This window comes from Brassica oleracea, chromosome C7, assembly GCF_000695525.1.
Source record: "Brassica oleracea var. oleracea cultivar TO1000 chromosome C7, BOL, whole genome shotgun sequence".
Taxonomy (NCBI): Eukaryota; Viridiplantae; Streptophyta; class Magnoliopsida; order Brassicales; family Brassicaceae; genus Brassica; species Brassica oleracea.
This window is the reverse complement of record NC_027754.1, coordinates 40,412,357-40,428,382: the sequence shown is the minus strand read 5'-3', so window position 1 is coordinate 40,428,382 and position 16,026 is coordinate 40,412,357. Positions and strand designations below refer to the sequence as shown.

The window sequence follows — 16,026 nt, the reverse complement described above, 5'->3', positions numbered from 1 at the left end:
GCTTCTTTACTGTCTCAACCTCATCTTTTTCAAGTATTTACAATATTGCCACTGCAATGAATAGTGGCAACAACCTTGTACGAACTGTTTGGAGCTTTTATTGCCCTTTAATGCACGTAAATCTCTTTACACTCTCTCTGTTTCAATTGTTATGAACTAAAAACAACATTTCTTTCACTTTCTCTCTATATTCATCCAAAAAACTCAAGCTTTTGATTCAAAATATGGGCTATGGTTGACAGAGCCATATTTCTTTCGTTTTTACTTACGGTTGCTTTCGTTTGAGGTTCTGGGTGGTTGGAGAAGACCTTGTGTGCAAACGAAGTCATCTCACCTAGTTTAAGGTACGAATTTGAATTTTTTTTCAAGATCTGTTCGCGTAGAAGACTTACTAGTAAGTCATCTGTATGTAGAAGACTTACTGATGAGTCTTCTGGTCAAACGGACGACTTAAATTAAGTCGTCCAGCTTTGTTTGTTAAAAAAAAACACTTCAGACGACTTATATATACGTCGTCTATGAGAAACGGGCTAGTTTTGCATTTGACCGAATCGTGTCAGATCTTTGACTATTTCTGGACGACTTATAATTCAGTCGTCTCTGGGAAAGTTAAAATTTCAATATTTTATGAAAACTTGACGACTTACGTGTAAGTCGTCCTAGGTTAGTTTTGTAATTGAAAAATAAAACTTCATAATTTAACTTTAACCAGACGACTTAATATAAAGTCGTCCAGCTAAACGACTTAATTTAAGGTCGTCCGGGATAAGCAAGGTTTGACCAGAAAATTGGGAAAAATTCTGGACGACTTTGCTTTCCCCGGACGACTTTAAATTAAGTCTTCTGGAGGGACGACTTTATATTAAGTCGTCTGGTTAAAGTTAAATTATGAAGTTTTATTTTTCAATTACAAAACTAACCTAGGACGACTTACACGTAAGTCGTCAAGTTTTCATAAAATATTGAAATTTTAACTTTCCCAGAGACGACTGAATTATAAGTCGTCCAGAAATAGTCAAAGATCTGACACGATTCGGTCAAATGCAAAACTAGCCCGTTTCTCGTAGACGACGTATATATAAGTCGTCTGGAGTGTTTTTTTTAACAAACAAAGCTGGACGACTTAATTTATGTCGTCCGTTTGACCAGAAGACTCATCAGTAAGTCTTCTACATACAGATGACTTACTAGTAAGTCTTCTACGCGAACAGATCTTGAAAAAAAATTCAAATTCGTACCTTAAACTAGGTGAGATGACTTCGTTTGCACACAGGGTCTTCTCCAACCACCCAGAACCTCAAACGAAAGCAACCGTAAGTCAAAACGAAAGAAATATGGCTCTGCAACCATAGCCCATATTTTGAATCAAAAGCTTGAGTTTTTTGGATGAATATAGAGAGAAAGTGAAAGAAATGTTGTTTTTAGTTCATAACAATTGAAACAGAGAGAGTGTAAAGAGATTTACGTGCATTAAAGGGCATTAAAAGCTCCAAACAGTTCGTACAAGGTTGTTGCCACTATTCATTGCAGTGGCAGTATTGTAAATACTTGAAGAAGATGAGGTTGAGACAGTAAAGAAGCCATTTTCGAAAAAAAAAAAAAAATGTTAATGGCATTTTCGTAGATAAAGTGCAGGTATGGGGTTAAAATCTCAAAAAAAAAAGGAGTCAAAAGAAAAGGTTAGTTTTCTGTTTGACTCCAAGTTTTGAGTCACTTTTGCAAAAAGCCCTACACCATAAGAGAGAATTTGTATTTTACTAAAATGCTCATCATATAAAAACTTTGAAACGAAATGTTAAGCATACACATCTTTTACGAATTTATATCAATCACTAAACAGTTAGTATCTTGCATTGTTTCACTGAATCGATAATTCTGCACTACCCGCGGGCAAAATAAGATTAACCATTATCACTGGCAAAAAAAACATTATAAAATGTGGTGGCTATTGTAATCATTTATTTTTCCTAAAATTTTCGATCCTACGGATCAATTATTTGTCGGCAGGAGCGATCAACCGTTATGGATACTGGTAGTTGTATATAATAAAGTCACGATAGTGTAAATATAAATCGACGTCACGCGCTTTCTCCAGCATGTACACGGAAACTTGCCTCTCTCCCAATACTATTGGAGAAGTAATGAAGAGGCGCGCGTGGTGAAAATACGAAAGGAAGGAAATCAGACAAGTATCAAATCTGGATCACATAGACAGCTAGCTCGTTAAGACAAAACTCTCTTTCGGCTTCCTTCTTGTCTGAATCATTTTTGAGAGCAGTAGAAACGAGATGGAAGGATTAATCAAAGGTCTAGCCGATGTTGCTTTCGGAGGAGGAGACGAACGTCGCGGAGGAGATGATGATAGGGACGAGAGACCTAGATCCACTTGGGCTAATGTCTGCCCTATATCATTCATGCTCTGCTATATATTATTATTATTATTTGAATTGCGTTTCTGATGATCTGGATCTGTAAATGGTCGCAGGTGGTTTCCGGCGAGGACGATGATCAGAACCGCGCGGGAGGATCGGTGCCATCGCCTCATGGTCGACGCCAAAATCCAGAGGTAAAAGAAATCACAGTAATTCACAGATAGTTTTTGGGGTTTAAGCTTTTCACTAGTACTGTTATTGAACCGGGACTCAATATGAATTAGCTGAGACACACGCACGATAGGTAGAAGCTAGCTTTGCACTGTCAGTTGTATATTGTAATGTTAGATATATCATATTTATGTTCTGCTTTGCATTTCTTTACTGTTACTATGCTTCAATATCACTAAAGAAAGCATCTAATGTCGTTTTTTTCGTGCATAGGAGAATCAATGGGAGAAGAAAGGAGAAAGGATGTCCACAAGACATTCAAACAAGGTTTGTGATCAAACACATTTAACTCAGTTTAATTTTTAGTCACATTGCTGCTGCTCCTACTTGACCAAAACACTCTTATGTACCACTGCTTTCTAGATAGATATATAATAGTATTGTGAATGATATATAAATGATTACACTCAGAAATTTCATTCTCCAACTTCAACAAGAGAAGCAAGGTTTTGATTACCTGGAACTGGAAAATAAGTTTTAATTTTTGATGTTTCCATGCAGGAAGAGAATGAGTATGCTGGTCAAGTAACCGAGCAGCAAGACTCCTCGGTGAGATTTAACTTCATTTACTTAAAGACTAAAAAGAAGAATGTAGCCTAATGCTACTATTACTTTAGTAATGTTATATGATCTAACGTTTTGCATTTGATTCCATGTACAGGAGAACCAGAAAGAAGACAACGACGGTTGGGAAACCGTGGGGAAAAAGAAACCTGCAAGACAATCTCATAAGGTTCGAGATCAAGCCCTGAGACTTACTCTTTGACCCATCCTTTCACTGATCTGTTATCTCCCTCTATCCAGGTCAAGAAGGAGCAATGGCAAGGCTACAAATGCCCAGCGAGTGAACAACAATACTCAGACGACGTTGAAACACATGGAGGAGACCTAGAGCCCTCACAGCTAGAGCTCTCAGGCCTCTCAGAAGCTTGCAACAAACTCTGGGAGCTCGACTCGAACCGCCTCGTCCCCGGAAACGATTACCAAATCGACTGTGGAGATGGGAAAAGAGTCCACGAGAGATCAGACATGGCTGAAGGGCTACTCTTCTCTTGGGTGAGCGACGAGGTCTTCAGAAAACCGACTTTCGCTAGGTTCTGCTCTTTGCTTGACAACTACAACCCACACGAAGGTTACAAAGAAGTTGTCACTCAAGAAGAGAGGCAAGAGCAAGCTGCTTTCATCGAAGAGATTAGCAGAACCGCTATTATTAAGTACCTTCACAAGTACCTTGTCCTGAAGGACGTCGCTCCTGGAAGCTACCAAGAGTTCAAGAGGATGCTTACAAGTCTCTGGTTCGATCTTTATGGACGTGGAGGTACCTCTGGCTCCTCTTCTGCCTTTGAGCATGTCTTTGTAGGTGAGATCAAACAGTGTGGTGGAGTACAAGTCTCTGGCTTCCATAACTGGCTTCAGTTTTACCTAGAGGAAGCCAAAGGATCTGTTGACTACCAAGGCTATATATTTCCCCGACGCCGTGGTGAAATTGTGAGTATTATGGCGAATGGTAACGAGTTTTAATAGTAACAAAACATATAGCTATAAGTATATACGTAGAGATTTTTGTTACTATTAACTGTCCGTGCGCGGTAGAGGCGTTACCATTCAGAGCCTATATCTATTCTTCAATATAGACACTTGGAAACATGAACTGAGAACTAACACTATGATTCTAATGCAGCCTGATTCAGAGACTCAGCTGCTAACGATCCAGTTCGAGTGGAACGGTGTTTTAAAATCAGTGTCAAGTACACTAGTTGGAGTAAGTCCAGAGTTTGAGTTGGCTCTGTACACAATGTGTTTCTTCATGGGAAGGGAAGACAACCACATTCAGTTGGGTCCATACAGTGTCAATGTCAAGTGTTACCGACTTGGCAACAACCGTATTGGCTCAGCTTTCCCCATTGCAGAATCTTGATAACCTCTCTCTCCTGAACCAAAAAAAAACATTACAAAAATATCTATGCATTGAGCAGTGCTCTATTGAATTACCCTTATTATTATTATTGTTGTCAGAGATCTTCTGTCTACATGTTAGACTTAGAAATATCTTTGCTTTGATATTTCCTTGGATATTTATGTGAAACAGCGTTTTGTACTTTTATGAAAATGATTCAACATAAGAAGAGATGGGGGAGAAAATATCTTGTAAAAGACAAACTCGTTAACTTTGTGTATCTATTGGATGATCACTTAATTATTACATTTTCACAAAGCAGAAAAATATCCTAGCAACAGTGACAAATGATGAAGCTTAACTATGAAGGTTCTGACATACTTAGTTTCACAAATTCAACTTAAGCCATGACGATGGTGAATACCTTTTGACCATGTGAGATAACCACAATACCATATCACTATATCAGTCTGTTAGGTATTGTGGTTATTTGTGTGAAGCAGTAAAGACTAAAGATGGAAGTCAGAAACTGTATATGTATAGTAAACAAAACTTAAAGAGAAAGAAAATAAGTGGGGAAGTATGTTACGTGGGAAGAAGATATCAACTCATTACTAACTTTGGATTTTTGCTGATGCGTGTGTGAACTGGTCCATACACGCTTTGTACTTTTTACACCAACGGTCTATAATAAAGCTCATACCTTTCCATGGACATGAAAAATATCAAAGAGAAAAATCCCTGAAAATGACAATGAGATTCTTCCCTCGAAAGACAACTCAACATCTTCCCATTGTTTCAACAATATTACTCGTCACAAGTCACAATCATGATTTTCCTACAATGTATACTCATACTGTAGAGTTTCGAGACAGAGAGTCACAATAAAGCGTGTGCATATTTTAATTTCCTAGACCATAGATGATGGCACAACAAGCAGCGTATATCATTGTTAACAGAATACAACCGGAAACCGAGCATATATTTATATACTTAGCAAGAGACTACTACTACCATAAGGTATTTGAATAATAACATACGGAATCATGGGGAAGCTACACTTTAGCATTTTACAAAACAATGTTTCTAACTGTTAGATTATTACTAATGATGATTCAAGGAGCGTCCATGTCTGAGTCAATGTCCAATGTCGTCCCCGCCTTACTACTACACACTCCCCGGACCTTGTGAATAAAAAAGCACAAGCCAAAGAAGAAAAGGTGCCAAAGTGATAAGGATCAGTTTCTACCATTCAAAAAATTAATGGTGGGAATTAGAAACGAGAGAAGCAACTTGCCCTCAGATGAGGAAGTAGCCAAAAGTGCAATCCAAGTCATCTGAATACAGACCAAACTTTCACTGTCAGTGACTCAGAGAGAAAAAGAAAGATTCCCAGATAAAAATATTTGTAGTCGGTATGGACTCTTAAAAGTCATTTCTAACAGAACATTTGAAGCTCACATGGCTTATAAAGATCAAAGGCACAAGTATTACATACATGTGTAAAATTGCATTAACTCAACAAGGGCTTATTAAATCAAAGTCATGTTGTTTTGATATAAAAATATATTGGCCATGATAAGAAATCTCAATGAACATATTAGCTTTTGTTATAAAAGTTTATGGGTCAATGAACTGGTGATTAGTTGGAAAATACAAATCTTACAGGAAGGAAAGTCCAAGAAGAAGAAAAAGGCAGAGTTAACAGCCACCACAAGAAATTCACATATAATGAAATAAATCTTTGCAATTATCTTCTTTTTCAAACTAAAATCAAGAGACCATTAGTTATTCAGCCACACGAACCATGTGTTTCAAAGCTAAGGCTGAGTAGACAAAATTATCAGCTTATTTATATTAAAAAAAGAAAAAGCAAGATTATAATTGTAAAAACTCTCTGTTAAGTAAAAACTGCAGGAGTGAGTAAAGGAATAATTTACCAACAAGAACAAAAAAAAAAAAATTACCCACACCTGAATACACAGACGAAATGGAAAAATTACATTAAATGATAGATATCTGTGTTTGTAATTACACTTTTTCACTTTGATTGGTGCCATGAACCATGTGAAAAAGAAATAGAATTAAGCAACCTTTAATGATATTTTCTCTCCACTTTTATATTTTGTCCCTAAATCACAGCCAATCAATTTTCTTTATAAATGCAAACACACAAACATATCTTCTCTCAAACACACAAACATAACTTCTCTCAAACACCAACATTTCTATCCTCTCTCTCTCCTCATTTTCTATCAAAGAGAGAGTAAGAAAACTATGGAATTAACACTGAATTCCTCGAGTTCTCTAATCAAACGTAAAGATGCCAAAAGCTCAAGAATCCAAGAAAATTCCTCAAACATGTCCTTTGCCAAAACGAAGCCACCAACTTATCAGTTCCAGGCAAAGAGCTCTGTCAAGGAAATGAAGTTCACTCATGAGAAGACCTACAAGCCAGAAAGTGAAACCACAGAGAGGTGGGAGAAGCTCCACGTTCTCTCATACCCACACCCCAAGAACGACTCTAGCGTTCCTGTTTTCGTTATGTTGCCACTAGACACGGTAACAATGTCAGGGCACTTGAACAAACCAAGAGCCATGAACGCTAGTTTGATGGCTCTAAAAGGAGCCGGTGTGGAAGGTGTAATGGTTGATGCTTGGTGGGGATTGGTTGAGAAAGATGGACCTATGAAGTATAACTGGGAAGGCTATGCTGAGCTTATACAGATGGTTCAGAAGCACGGTCTCAAACTCCAGGTTGTTATGTCTTTCCATCAATGTGGAGGAAACGTTGGAGACTCTTGCAGGTAATGAAAGGCAATTTTAGTAAGATCCTGTCTCTTTATTTCTAGCTTAGCTAATGGTTGTCTCTTTAAAAATATAGTATTCCCTTGCCTCCATGGGTGCTTGAAGAGATCAGCAAGAACCCTGATCTTGTCTACACAGACAAATCTGGGAGAAGGAATCCTGAGTACATCTCCTTGGGATGTGACTCTGTGCCTGTCCTAAGAGGAAGGACACCTATCCAGGTCTACTCAGATTTCATGAGGAGCTTCCGTGAAAGATTCGATAATTACATAGGAGGAGTTATTGCGGTAAGCACAAATCTAGACTCATATGAGAGACATGAACTGATACAGTGTCCTAATCTAGTTGTATCAACATTTTTTTCTTGTGTTGCAGGAAATTCAAGTGGGAATGGGACCTTGTGGAGAACTGAGATACCCATCATACCCTGAGAGCAATGGGACATGGAGGTTCCCAGGAATTGGAGAGTTCCAGTGCTATGACAAGGTAACCTAAGCCTTGAACTCATAAGAAAACATTAGTCAGGAGATTGTGTATAGTTAATGCTTACTAAGCCTTGAACTCTTGGTTTGCAGTATATGAAATCGTCGCTTCAGGCATATGCTGAATTAATAGGGAAAACAAACTGGGGAACAAGTGGACCTCACGACGCCGGAGAGTACAAGAACCTCCCAGAAGACACTGAGTTTTTCAGGAGAGACGGAACATGGAACAGCGAGTACGGAAAGTTCTTCATGGAATGGTACTCCGGGAAGCTACTAGAGCACGGAGACAAGCTCCTGTCTTCAGCCAAAGCAATCTTTCAAGGCTCCGGAGCTAAGCTATCAGGAAAAGTAGCAGGGATCCACTGGCACTACAACACAAGGTCACACGCCGCCGAGCTAACCGCAGGTTACTACAACACAAGAAACCACGACGGGTATCTCCCAATAGCCAAGATGTTCAACAAACACGGCGTCGTGCTAAACTTCACCTGCATGGAGATGAAAGACGGCGAACAGCCCGAGCACGCGAACTGCTCTCCTGAAGGTCTGGTCAAGCAAGTGCAGAACGCAACGAGGCAGGCTGGAACCGAGCTAGCGGGGGAGAACGCGTTGGAGAGATACGACTCGAGCGCGTTCGGACAAGTGGTTGCAACGAACAGGTCGGACTCGGGGAACGGGTTGACAGCGTTTACTTACCTGAGGATGAACAAGAGGCTGTTCGAGGGTCAGAACTGGCAGCAGCTGGTGGAGTTTGTGAAGAACATGAAGGAAGGTGGACATGGGAGGAGACTCTCTGAGGAAGACACAACGGGGAGTGATCTTTATGTTGGATTTGTGGGAAGCAAGATCTCTGAGACGGTTGAGGAAGCTGCTCTAGTGTAGATTTCCACTCCACATAGGTACATATAGTGTGTGTGGTATATAATTATAATAAACAATAGAGATGACAAAGAGAGCAAACCAGAGTATTAATGTTAAAAAAGCTTTAGAAAGTTGCACAATTCTGGATCTGGGCAAAGAGAAGATGATGTACACTTTCTATGACTGTGTAATATGCTTATGAACTTTTCATCTTCAAACTCTAATCTCAAATAATATGCATTTTTTTTTCTCATATAATCTTATGACAATCTCTTATCCTCGATCAATATGCATTTCTTGTGTAGACAATGAACTGAATTGTATAGTAACTCCGATCTTTCATACTTTGAATTAACTCGAAACGATTTGATAACACATAGTTTATACAATAATTGCTCAGACCAGAGTGCAAGAAACTATCATCAACATTCTGGAAAACATATATGGAACAATCGAAATCAAAACTAAGAGATTCTTTCTCCGAATCGAAGAGAAGAAGATTCTGGATCTCCGCGACGGAGTTCTTCGATCAAGCCGCCGAGCTCTTTTCTGGCCGATTCTCTACCGAACATGAATCCATACCTATGCGAGTTAACAAAAGACAGTATGGACACTAAATAGACGGAATAGAAAAGACGAGAGCTAGAGATGAAAGCAATCATTCACCAGCAAGAGACGGCGGAGAATACGCCGGAGATTGCCACCGTCTGGATCAACGAGAAGGATGTCTGCATCTTTCCTGTTATTATTCGGCGGTATTTTCCGGTCAATGAGGTTTAATTGCGGGAGAGTCTAATGGGCCTGGGCCAATATTTGGGAACGGGCCCATTTTAACTTTCTGCTGTAATAGGCTGTAAAAGAAGGCTGTTGCGCAGTTTGCCAATTGCGATTGCACATGGAAGAGTTAGCTGAAAAGTTAAGGATGCAAATGCCTCCACTGCCATGTAAAAAGAAGGATTGATTTTGTTTTCTTAGGTTTGATTGATGATTTCGTGTATGGGTTATGGCAACACTGGTAGTAGATTCAAGAGGCTTAGAGCTAGACAGAGAACCATAACCACAATTTCCAAGATCATATTCTCAATTGTTCGTCCAGTTGTACTTCTACTTGAACCTTGTCATAGACCATATATGTATAATCTTCTTTCACTTCATTATACATTGTCTTGTTGTGTTATCTCAGCTTTATCTATATCTGAGATTTTCATGTCAGTTTAAATTCTATTGTTATTCAATTCACTAATTTTCTAGTTTTATTAAATATTTACGTTGTCGTCAAAACAATAATTAAATATTTGTGTTATTCAACTTTGGTGGATTTCATGGTAGTTATATTTGAAAAAAATAGAAAATTTATTATAAAATGTAAAAAACCAATTCTTAAAATTCAAACTAGGATTTGAAGAGAATTCTTTATATCATTTATTTATTAGATATGATGTCAAAGTTATAGATACAATGGATTTGGAAATATAATGTTTGTTAGCAGTTAAACAAATATATTATCATTTTGACGAAATGAAAAATATATCATTTCTTGTAATCCATATTACAATGGAGGAATAAACTTTTTATATTCCGATATAGTCTATTTACATCTTTGTATAGTGATATAAAAGTAATTGACTTTTTATTATTTTTTTGTTAGTAGAGTTTTTCTTTCACTTTTAAATGAAAATCTCTATCTATATGGTATGAAAATGATTATGGTTTTATTATTTTTATCAGTAAAGGTTATTTGTTCTTCTTTGTGCTTTTTTATAATTCAAAAAGTTCATGAAATTTAAAGGAATTGGTTTCTATCAAATTTAATTGTATTCCTCTACAATCTAAAATGAAAGAATTAGACTAATGCATTAAAATCCTCATTAAATCATTTAAAATACTTCAAAATCTTTTATTTATGTTTTCAATTGAATTCTTTCAAAATCAATTAAATTCTTGAATCCAATATCACTTCCTTAATTTTTTATGAAGTAGATGAACATGGTAAGTTATATGAGTCAAACACCCACCAAGAGCATGACTTATGGCCGGTGAATATTGATGCATTTTTAGTGCATAATGGCTTTCATGCAAAAAATAAACATTCTCCTATATATTAAATGAGAAGTCACTTAAGTGAATTTTGTTTAGATGTCAAACATAGAGAAAATTTTAAAAAAATTGTTATAATTTGATTGGTTGATGGATATTCAATTTTTAATTATTTTAATCAGATCTAAAATAAAAGGTAAGTATATAACTAATTAATATCACTTACCAAATAGTCTAATTGAGATTACAAATAATAATTTATGATAAATAGTTGTCAAAATTATAGAAAGTGTAATAATGTCTGATTAATTATTTTTATATTTATATACTACATACAATAATTAGTGCACACACATTTTATAGAAATCGATATAATGATTTCATATTCTTGTATAAAATATTATATTCATATATAAAGAATTATAATAATCATTAATGTCTTATAATGTCTATATATGTCTTATAAGGAATTTATAAAAAAAATAAAACATTTATAAAATTATCTATCATAAAAAATATTTTATTTTAATTTTAAATTATTTATATGAGTTATATAAAAAATTCATAAAAAATAAAATTCTCATATATATTAAGTGAGAAGTCACTTAAGTGATATTTTGCTTACATGTCGATCATTTTTGAAGTCTTAAGAAAATTGTTATAATTATCTTGGTCGATAATTTTTAATTATATTTATTTTAGTTTAGATTTAAAATAAAATAAATAAATCTAGAACCAATTTATATCACTTGCCAAATAATATAAATTATTTTTGAAATTATATAAAGAATAATATAATAACGTTTGATCAGTTATTTTTATATTTATAAACTACATAATATAACGAACAGAATTTCTCATAGTTTTTATTATTTTAATTAGATCTAAAATAAAAAAGTAAGTCTAAAACTAAATATTACCACTTGCCAAAGAAACTAAATAATATTACAAATAATAATTAATGGTAGCTTATTTTTAAAATTATGGAAAGTGTAATAATGTTTGATTAATTCTTTTTATACTTATGTAATACATATAATAACGAATAGAAAATAATTTACAGAAATCGATATAAAGATTTTATATTCATATAAAAATGTAGCCTTATCAATAATAATTATTAATCTCTTATAATGTCCATATATGCTTTATAAATAATTAGGCTTTGAAGATTAGACAGATTATATTTAACGAAACATGTGAGAAATTTGATTTAAAAAAATGTTTTGTATTTAAGTCAAATAATATAGTGAATAAGTAATGTTATCATTGAAAAGAATTCTAAAAAGAATTTTTGGTTCATTGATTGTATGTTTTGTATTACTATTTAGAGAGAGATAAAAATTTGGCAAAAAATATGTAAAAAATTATGAAAACATTAGCAATTTTTTTTTTTAAAAAAGAACGAAATGGTAACGAGAAAAATAAAAATATGCCGAAAAAGATGCATAATATGTGTTAGAGAAGTTAATGTGATAATTACATATATAATTCTACAAACATTTGATATTAATAAATATTCATCGGTTATTTTTACAACAAATTTATGAAAACTTTACGACTGATTTTCAAACTATCTAAAGTTAAAAAGTATTTTTTAATGTTTCTAATTATTATTCAAAATTTAGAACATTGTATACATAACATATATTTTCATACAATAATTATATCCGCGAATTCGCGGGCAGCCACCTAGTAAACGATTAAACTACTTCCTTCTTCTTCATTATTTCTTCCTTCCTTTTCCTTCATGCTTCATTTCTTGCTTCATTCCACTCGCCTCTCCCACTGCTGCCTCTGCCTCTCTGGCAGCAGCCTTTCTACCGATATGGGTCAGATTGGTATCCGTTTCTTTGGCACTACATAAGTCACAAGCAGTTCTCTTTTGAAACACCCAAATACTAGTCACAATAATTCAAAGTTCGTTTATTGGATGGACCAACCAGTTATTCCGACTTTTCAAGTATTCACCAATATGGGAGAATCATTTCCTTGTTAACTTTTACTTTGTTTTGATGTTTCAGACAATATGAATAATTCAACGGACAGATAGATATGGCCTAACTGAGGCCAATGCAAAGAGAAAAACACATGCATGCAGTATGATTCTTTCGTTTTTTTTTTGTTTTTAAAGTCTCATGAAAATATCTCATCAACGATAGTTGGCAACTGACATATTTTAAAACAAGTTTTAAAATACAACGAGTTACTGAATTTCAATAAATGTAGCATGTTAGAAGAACAAATTTTGCATGTAAAAGTATTAGTATGAAAGAACGGACGAGGAGAGACTTTAATCTGATGATTATTAAGTGGGTTTTGCAAGACAATTGTCTTTCACTTCATTATACATTGTCTTGTTGTGTTATGTCAACTTTATCTATATTTTAGATTTTCATGTCAGTTTAAATTCTAATGTTATTCAATTTACTAATTTTCTAATACTATTAAATATTTGTGTTATTCAGTTTTGGTGGATTCATGGTAATTGTATTTGAAAAAAAATAATAAAAAGTTATTATAAAATTTTAAAAATCAATTCTTAAAATTCAAACTAGGATTTGAAGAGAATTCTTTATATCATTTATATATTAGATATGTACGTCATGATACAATAGATTTAGAAATGTAATGTTTGTTATCAGCTAAACAAAATATATTATCATTTTGATGAAATGAAAAATATACTATTTATTGTAATCCATATTACAATGGATGAACAAACTTTTATATCCCGATATAGTCTATCTCAACATCTTTGTATAGTGATGTAAAAGTAATTGACTTGTTATTATTTTTTGTTAGTATAGTTTTACTTCACTTTTAAAATGAAAATCTCTATCTATAATTGATATGAAAATGATTATGGTTTTATCATTTTTATCAGTAAATATTATTGTTTTTCTTTGTGCTTTTTAATAATTCATAAAGTTCATTAAATTTAAAGGAATTGGACTAGTACATTAAAATCCTCATTAAATCATTTAAAATACTTCAAAATATTTATTTTATGTTTTCAATTGAATTCTTTCAAAATCAATTAAATTATTGTATACAATATCACTTTCTTAATTTTACAATTAAATGAAGTAGAGGAACATGGTACGTTATATGAGACAAGCACCCACCAAGAGCATGACTTATGTCCGGTGAATATTGATGCATTTTTAGTGCATAATGGCCATCATGAAAAATAAACATCTTCATATATATTAAATGAGAAGTCACTTAGATGTCAATCATAGAAAAAATTTAAGAAAAATTGTTATAATTTGATTGGTTGATAGATATTCAATTTTTAATTATTTTAATTAGATCTAAAATAAAAGGTAATGAATGAATTGCATGAGAAAGAAAAAGTCATCACCTTCTCAATTTTCAGCACATTCTAAAAGATACGGATCGAAGTAAGGTTTATTTGGCATTCAAAAGGAAAGTCTTTCAGTATATGCTCCACAGCTTGTGAAAAAAATCAATTCTTATCAAAGGTTGTCATTCTTCATGTCTCATAATTATCAAAAGGATTGACAAAGAACAAACTCTCGAGAAGAGTTTTTTGTCATTCCCGATGGACAAAAGATATTTGGCAGTGTTTCTAGTGTGCCATGTAGCAGAAGAAGAGGACACACCATTGAAGATTGTTAGTTGGAGGTCGAAAAAGTCACCAAAATTGTGAAAGAATACGTAAGAACTCTGGTTCTACATATTTGGATGACGTGTGTAAGCGTATACCCTTTTTTTCCCCAACAAAATTAAATATAATCATATTTTATTTGTATTATTTTTAAAATGGTATAACCTCCCGAGTTTTTTTTTTGTCATTAGAAATAATGGAAATGTATCCTTGTCAAAAGACAAAGGGGATGAAACAACCAAAGTACTGAAAACAAAACCATAACAAATAAAATAGGGCCGGGAGCAAACCGTTGTCCACTGTAGAGTGAATAATTCATGTTGATGCTTCCTGACAAATCTGAGGTGAGAGCCAAGCAGGGCCATTCCTAGCGACATACGACTGCAACCTTTGATCTCTTGTAACGCTAACTGCAATTAGATTAGCTATCAGATTGCAAGAGCTGGAGACAAAATTTATCTTCGCTTCCCTGATAGAGAAAATGGTAGCTAGAACATAGGAGCAAGACTGGTTCGTTCGAGAACAAAGAAGTGAGCTGACCATCGCTTTTTGGACTTCTAGCGCTGAAAACTCCATAACCACCTTTTTAAATTTGAGATCACGCATAGCCTCTGCAGCCCATTGTAGGGCCATCACGTTAGCTTGATAAAGTGAACCCACCAGAGAAAACGATCTTCTGCTATGACACAAAACTAAACCTCTTTCGTCCCTTACGATCCAAGCGCCGCCGCCAGTGTTTGAGTTAACATCCCAAGACGAGCCCACGTTGCATTTTACAAAGGAAGCAGGTGGTTTTTGCCATTGTACCTGAGCCGGCTCAGCATTCATCACAAGAGGCTCTATATGTGGAAGCGCATCATGAAGGTTCAGCCAAATCGCAGCATCTTCCATTGCTCTTTGCAAGATGACAGAAGGGTCTGGAACAGAGCGCTCATATCATAACCTCCCGAGTTATCATATCATAAATGACAGTTCGTTTGCCACCTGAAATGCAAAATATTAAAAAGGTAATCTCTAGGAAGGTTGATGGATCAATGATTAAAATTAATGCATGCTATTATTATTATTATGAGAAATTTCCTAGAATGCCACTAAATATTTTTTATCATAAATATAGCACAAATAATTATATGATCAAAATATTTCATCAAAAGATAAAAAGACACGTATACCCTATTATTAAATTATCTAGAATTATAGTTTAGATTTGAAAGATAGATTTTAGAATATGAAAAAAAAGAACAATTAATATTGAAATTTAAAATAAGAATTTCAAAAATAATTTCTGATTTCAAAATAAAATTTTGGAAAATTCGAATTGAAAAACACACTTTTAGCTCTTTATATTTTTATTTATTTAATTATTTATTTAAATTTATATTAAAGTAAATGTAGAACTACTATAAAGTAAAGGTAAAATAATCTTTTAGTTCTTTAATGAAAAATGTTTTAGTCATTTTTCTCTTTGTGTGTTTTTTGATTAAAAAATCATATTTTAATACTTTTTAGTGAGTTGCCCTATTATTATATTATATGGCTTACCCCAGACGTGTCGCTTCCAAACTTGATAGAAGGTTGGTCGACTTCAAGTAGTTGTGCATGGACATAACGGTTTACAGGGAAACCATCTACCATCTTGCGAATAGCTTTTCTTCATCAAGTAGTTATGCCCATTCTCTTTTTAGTGTGTTATGTAATCCT

General features: G+C 34.3%; 3 protein-coding genes across 3 annotated transcripts; 2 read left to right on the top strand and 1 right to left on the bottom strand.

Annotated features, from left to right (window-relative positions):
* The first annotated feature begins 2,115 nt into the window (after positions 1-2,115).
* LOC106303683 (poly(U)-specific endoribonuclease-B) lies at positions 2,116-4,705 on the top strand. Its single transcript, XM_013739982.1, has 7 exons — positions 2,116-2,396; positions 2,486-2,566; positions 2,817-2,870; positions 3,105-3,152; positions 3,265-3,336; positions 3,408-4,091; positions 4,285-4,705. Exons 1-7 carry the CDS (start codon positions 2,289-2,291, stop codon positions 4,519-4,521), a joined length of 1,284 nt encoding a protein of 427 aa, XP_013595436.1. The 5' UTR covers positions 2,116-2,288; the 3' UTR covers positions 4,522-4,705.
* A 1,975-nt stretch (positions 4,706-6,680) lies between these two features.
* On the top strand, positions 6,681-8,888 carry LOC106306418 (beta-amylase 3, chloroplastic). The gene is made up of 4 exons (XM_013743031.1): positions 6,681-7,307; positions 7,385-7,595; positions 7,684-7,794; positions 7,884-8,888. Exons 1-4 carry the CDS (start codon positions 6,778-6,780, stop codon positions 8,673-8,675), a joined length of 1,644 nt encoding a protein of 547 aa, XP_013598485.1. The 5' UTR covers positions 6,681-6,777; the 3' UTR covers positions 8,676-8,888.
* A 117-nt stretch (positions 8,889-9,005) lies between these two features.
* Positions 9,006-9,950, bottom strand: LOC106306419. Its single transcript, XM_013743032.1, has 2 exons — positions 9,321-9,950; positions 9,006-9,236 (listed from the first exon to the last, which is right to left on the bottom strand). Exons 1-2 carry the CDS (start codon positions 9,386-9,388, stop codon positions 9,119-9,121), a joined length of 186 nt encoding a protein of 61 aa, XP_013598486.1. The 5' UTR covers positions 9,389-9,950; the 3' UTR covers positions 9,006-9,118.
* Positions 9,951-16,026: the final 6,076 nt, after the last annotated feature.

Excerpts from the sequence above, each read along its gene's own strand:
- LOC106303683 (XM_013739982.1), top strand. The coding sequence starts at position 2,289 with ATGGAAGGATTAATCAAAGGTCTAGCCGATGTTGCTTTCGGAGGAGGA. Across the intron at positions 3,153-3,264 it reads CCGAGCAGCAAGACTCCTCG|GAGAACCAGAAAGAAGACAA; the intron begins GTGAGATTTAAC and ends TTCCATGTACAG. Across the intron at positions 4,092-4,284 it reads CCCGACGCCGTGGTGAAATT|CCTGATTCAGAGACTCAGCT; the intron begins GTGAGTATTATG and ends ATTCTAATGCAG.
- LOC106306418 (XM_013743031.1), top strand. The coding sequence starts at position 6,778 with ATGGAATTAACACTGAATTCCTCGAGTTCTCTAATCAAACGTAAAGAT. Across the intron at positions 7,596-7,683 it reads ACATAGGAGGAGTTATTGCG|GAAATTCAAGTGGGAATGGG; the intron begins GTAAGCACAAAT and ends CTTGTGTTGCAG. Across the intron at positions 7,795-7,883 it reads AGTTCCAGTGCTATGACAAG|TATATGAAATCGTCGCTTCA; the intron begins GTAACCTAAGCC and ends CTTGGTTTGCAG.
- LOC106306419 (XM_013743032.1), bottom strand. The coding sequence starts at position 9,388 with ATGCAGACATCCTTCTCGTTGATCCAGACGGTGGCAATCTCCGGCGTA. Across the intron at positions 9,237-9,320 it reads TTCTCCGCCGTCTCTTGCTG|GTATGGATTCATGTTCGGTA; the intron begins GTGAATGATTGC and ends TAACTCGCATAG.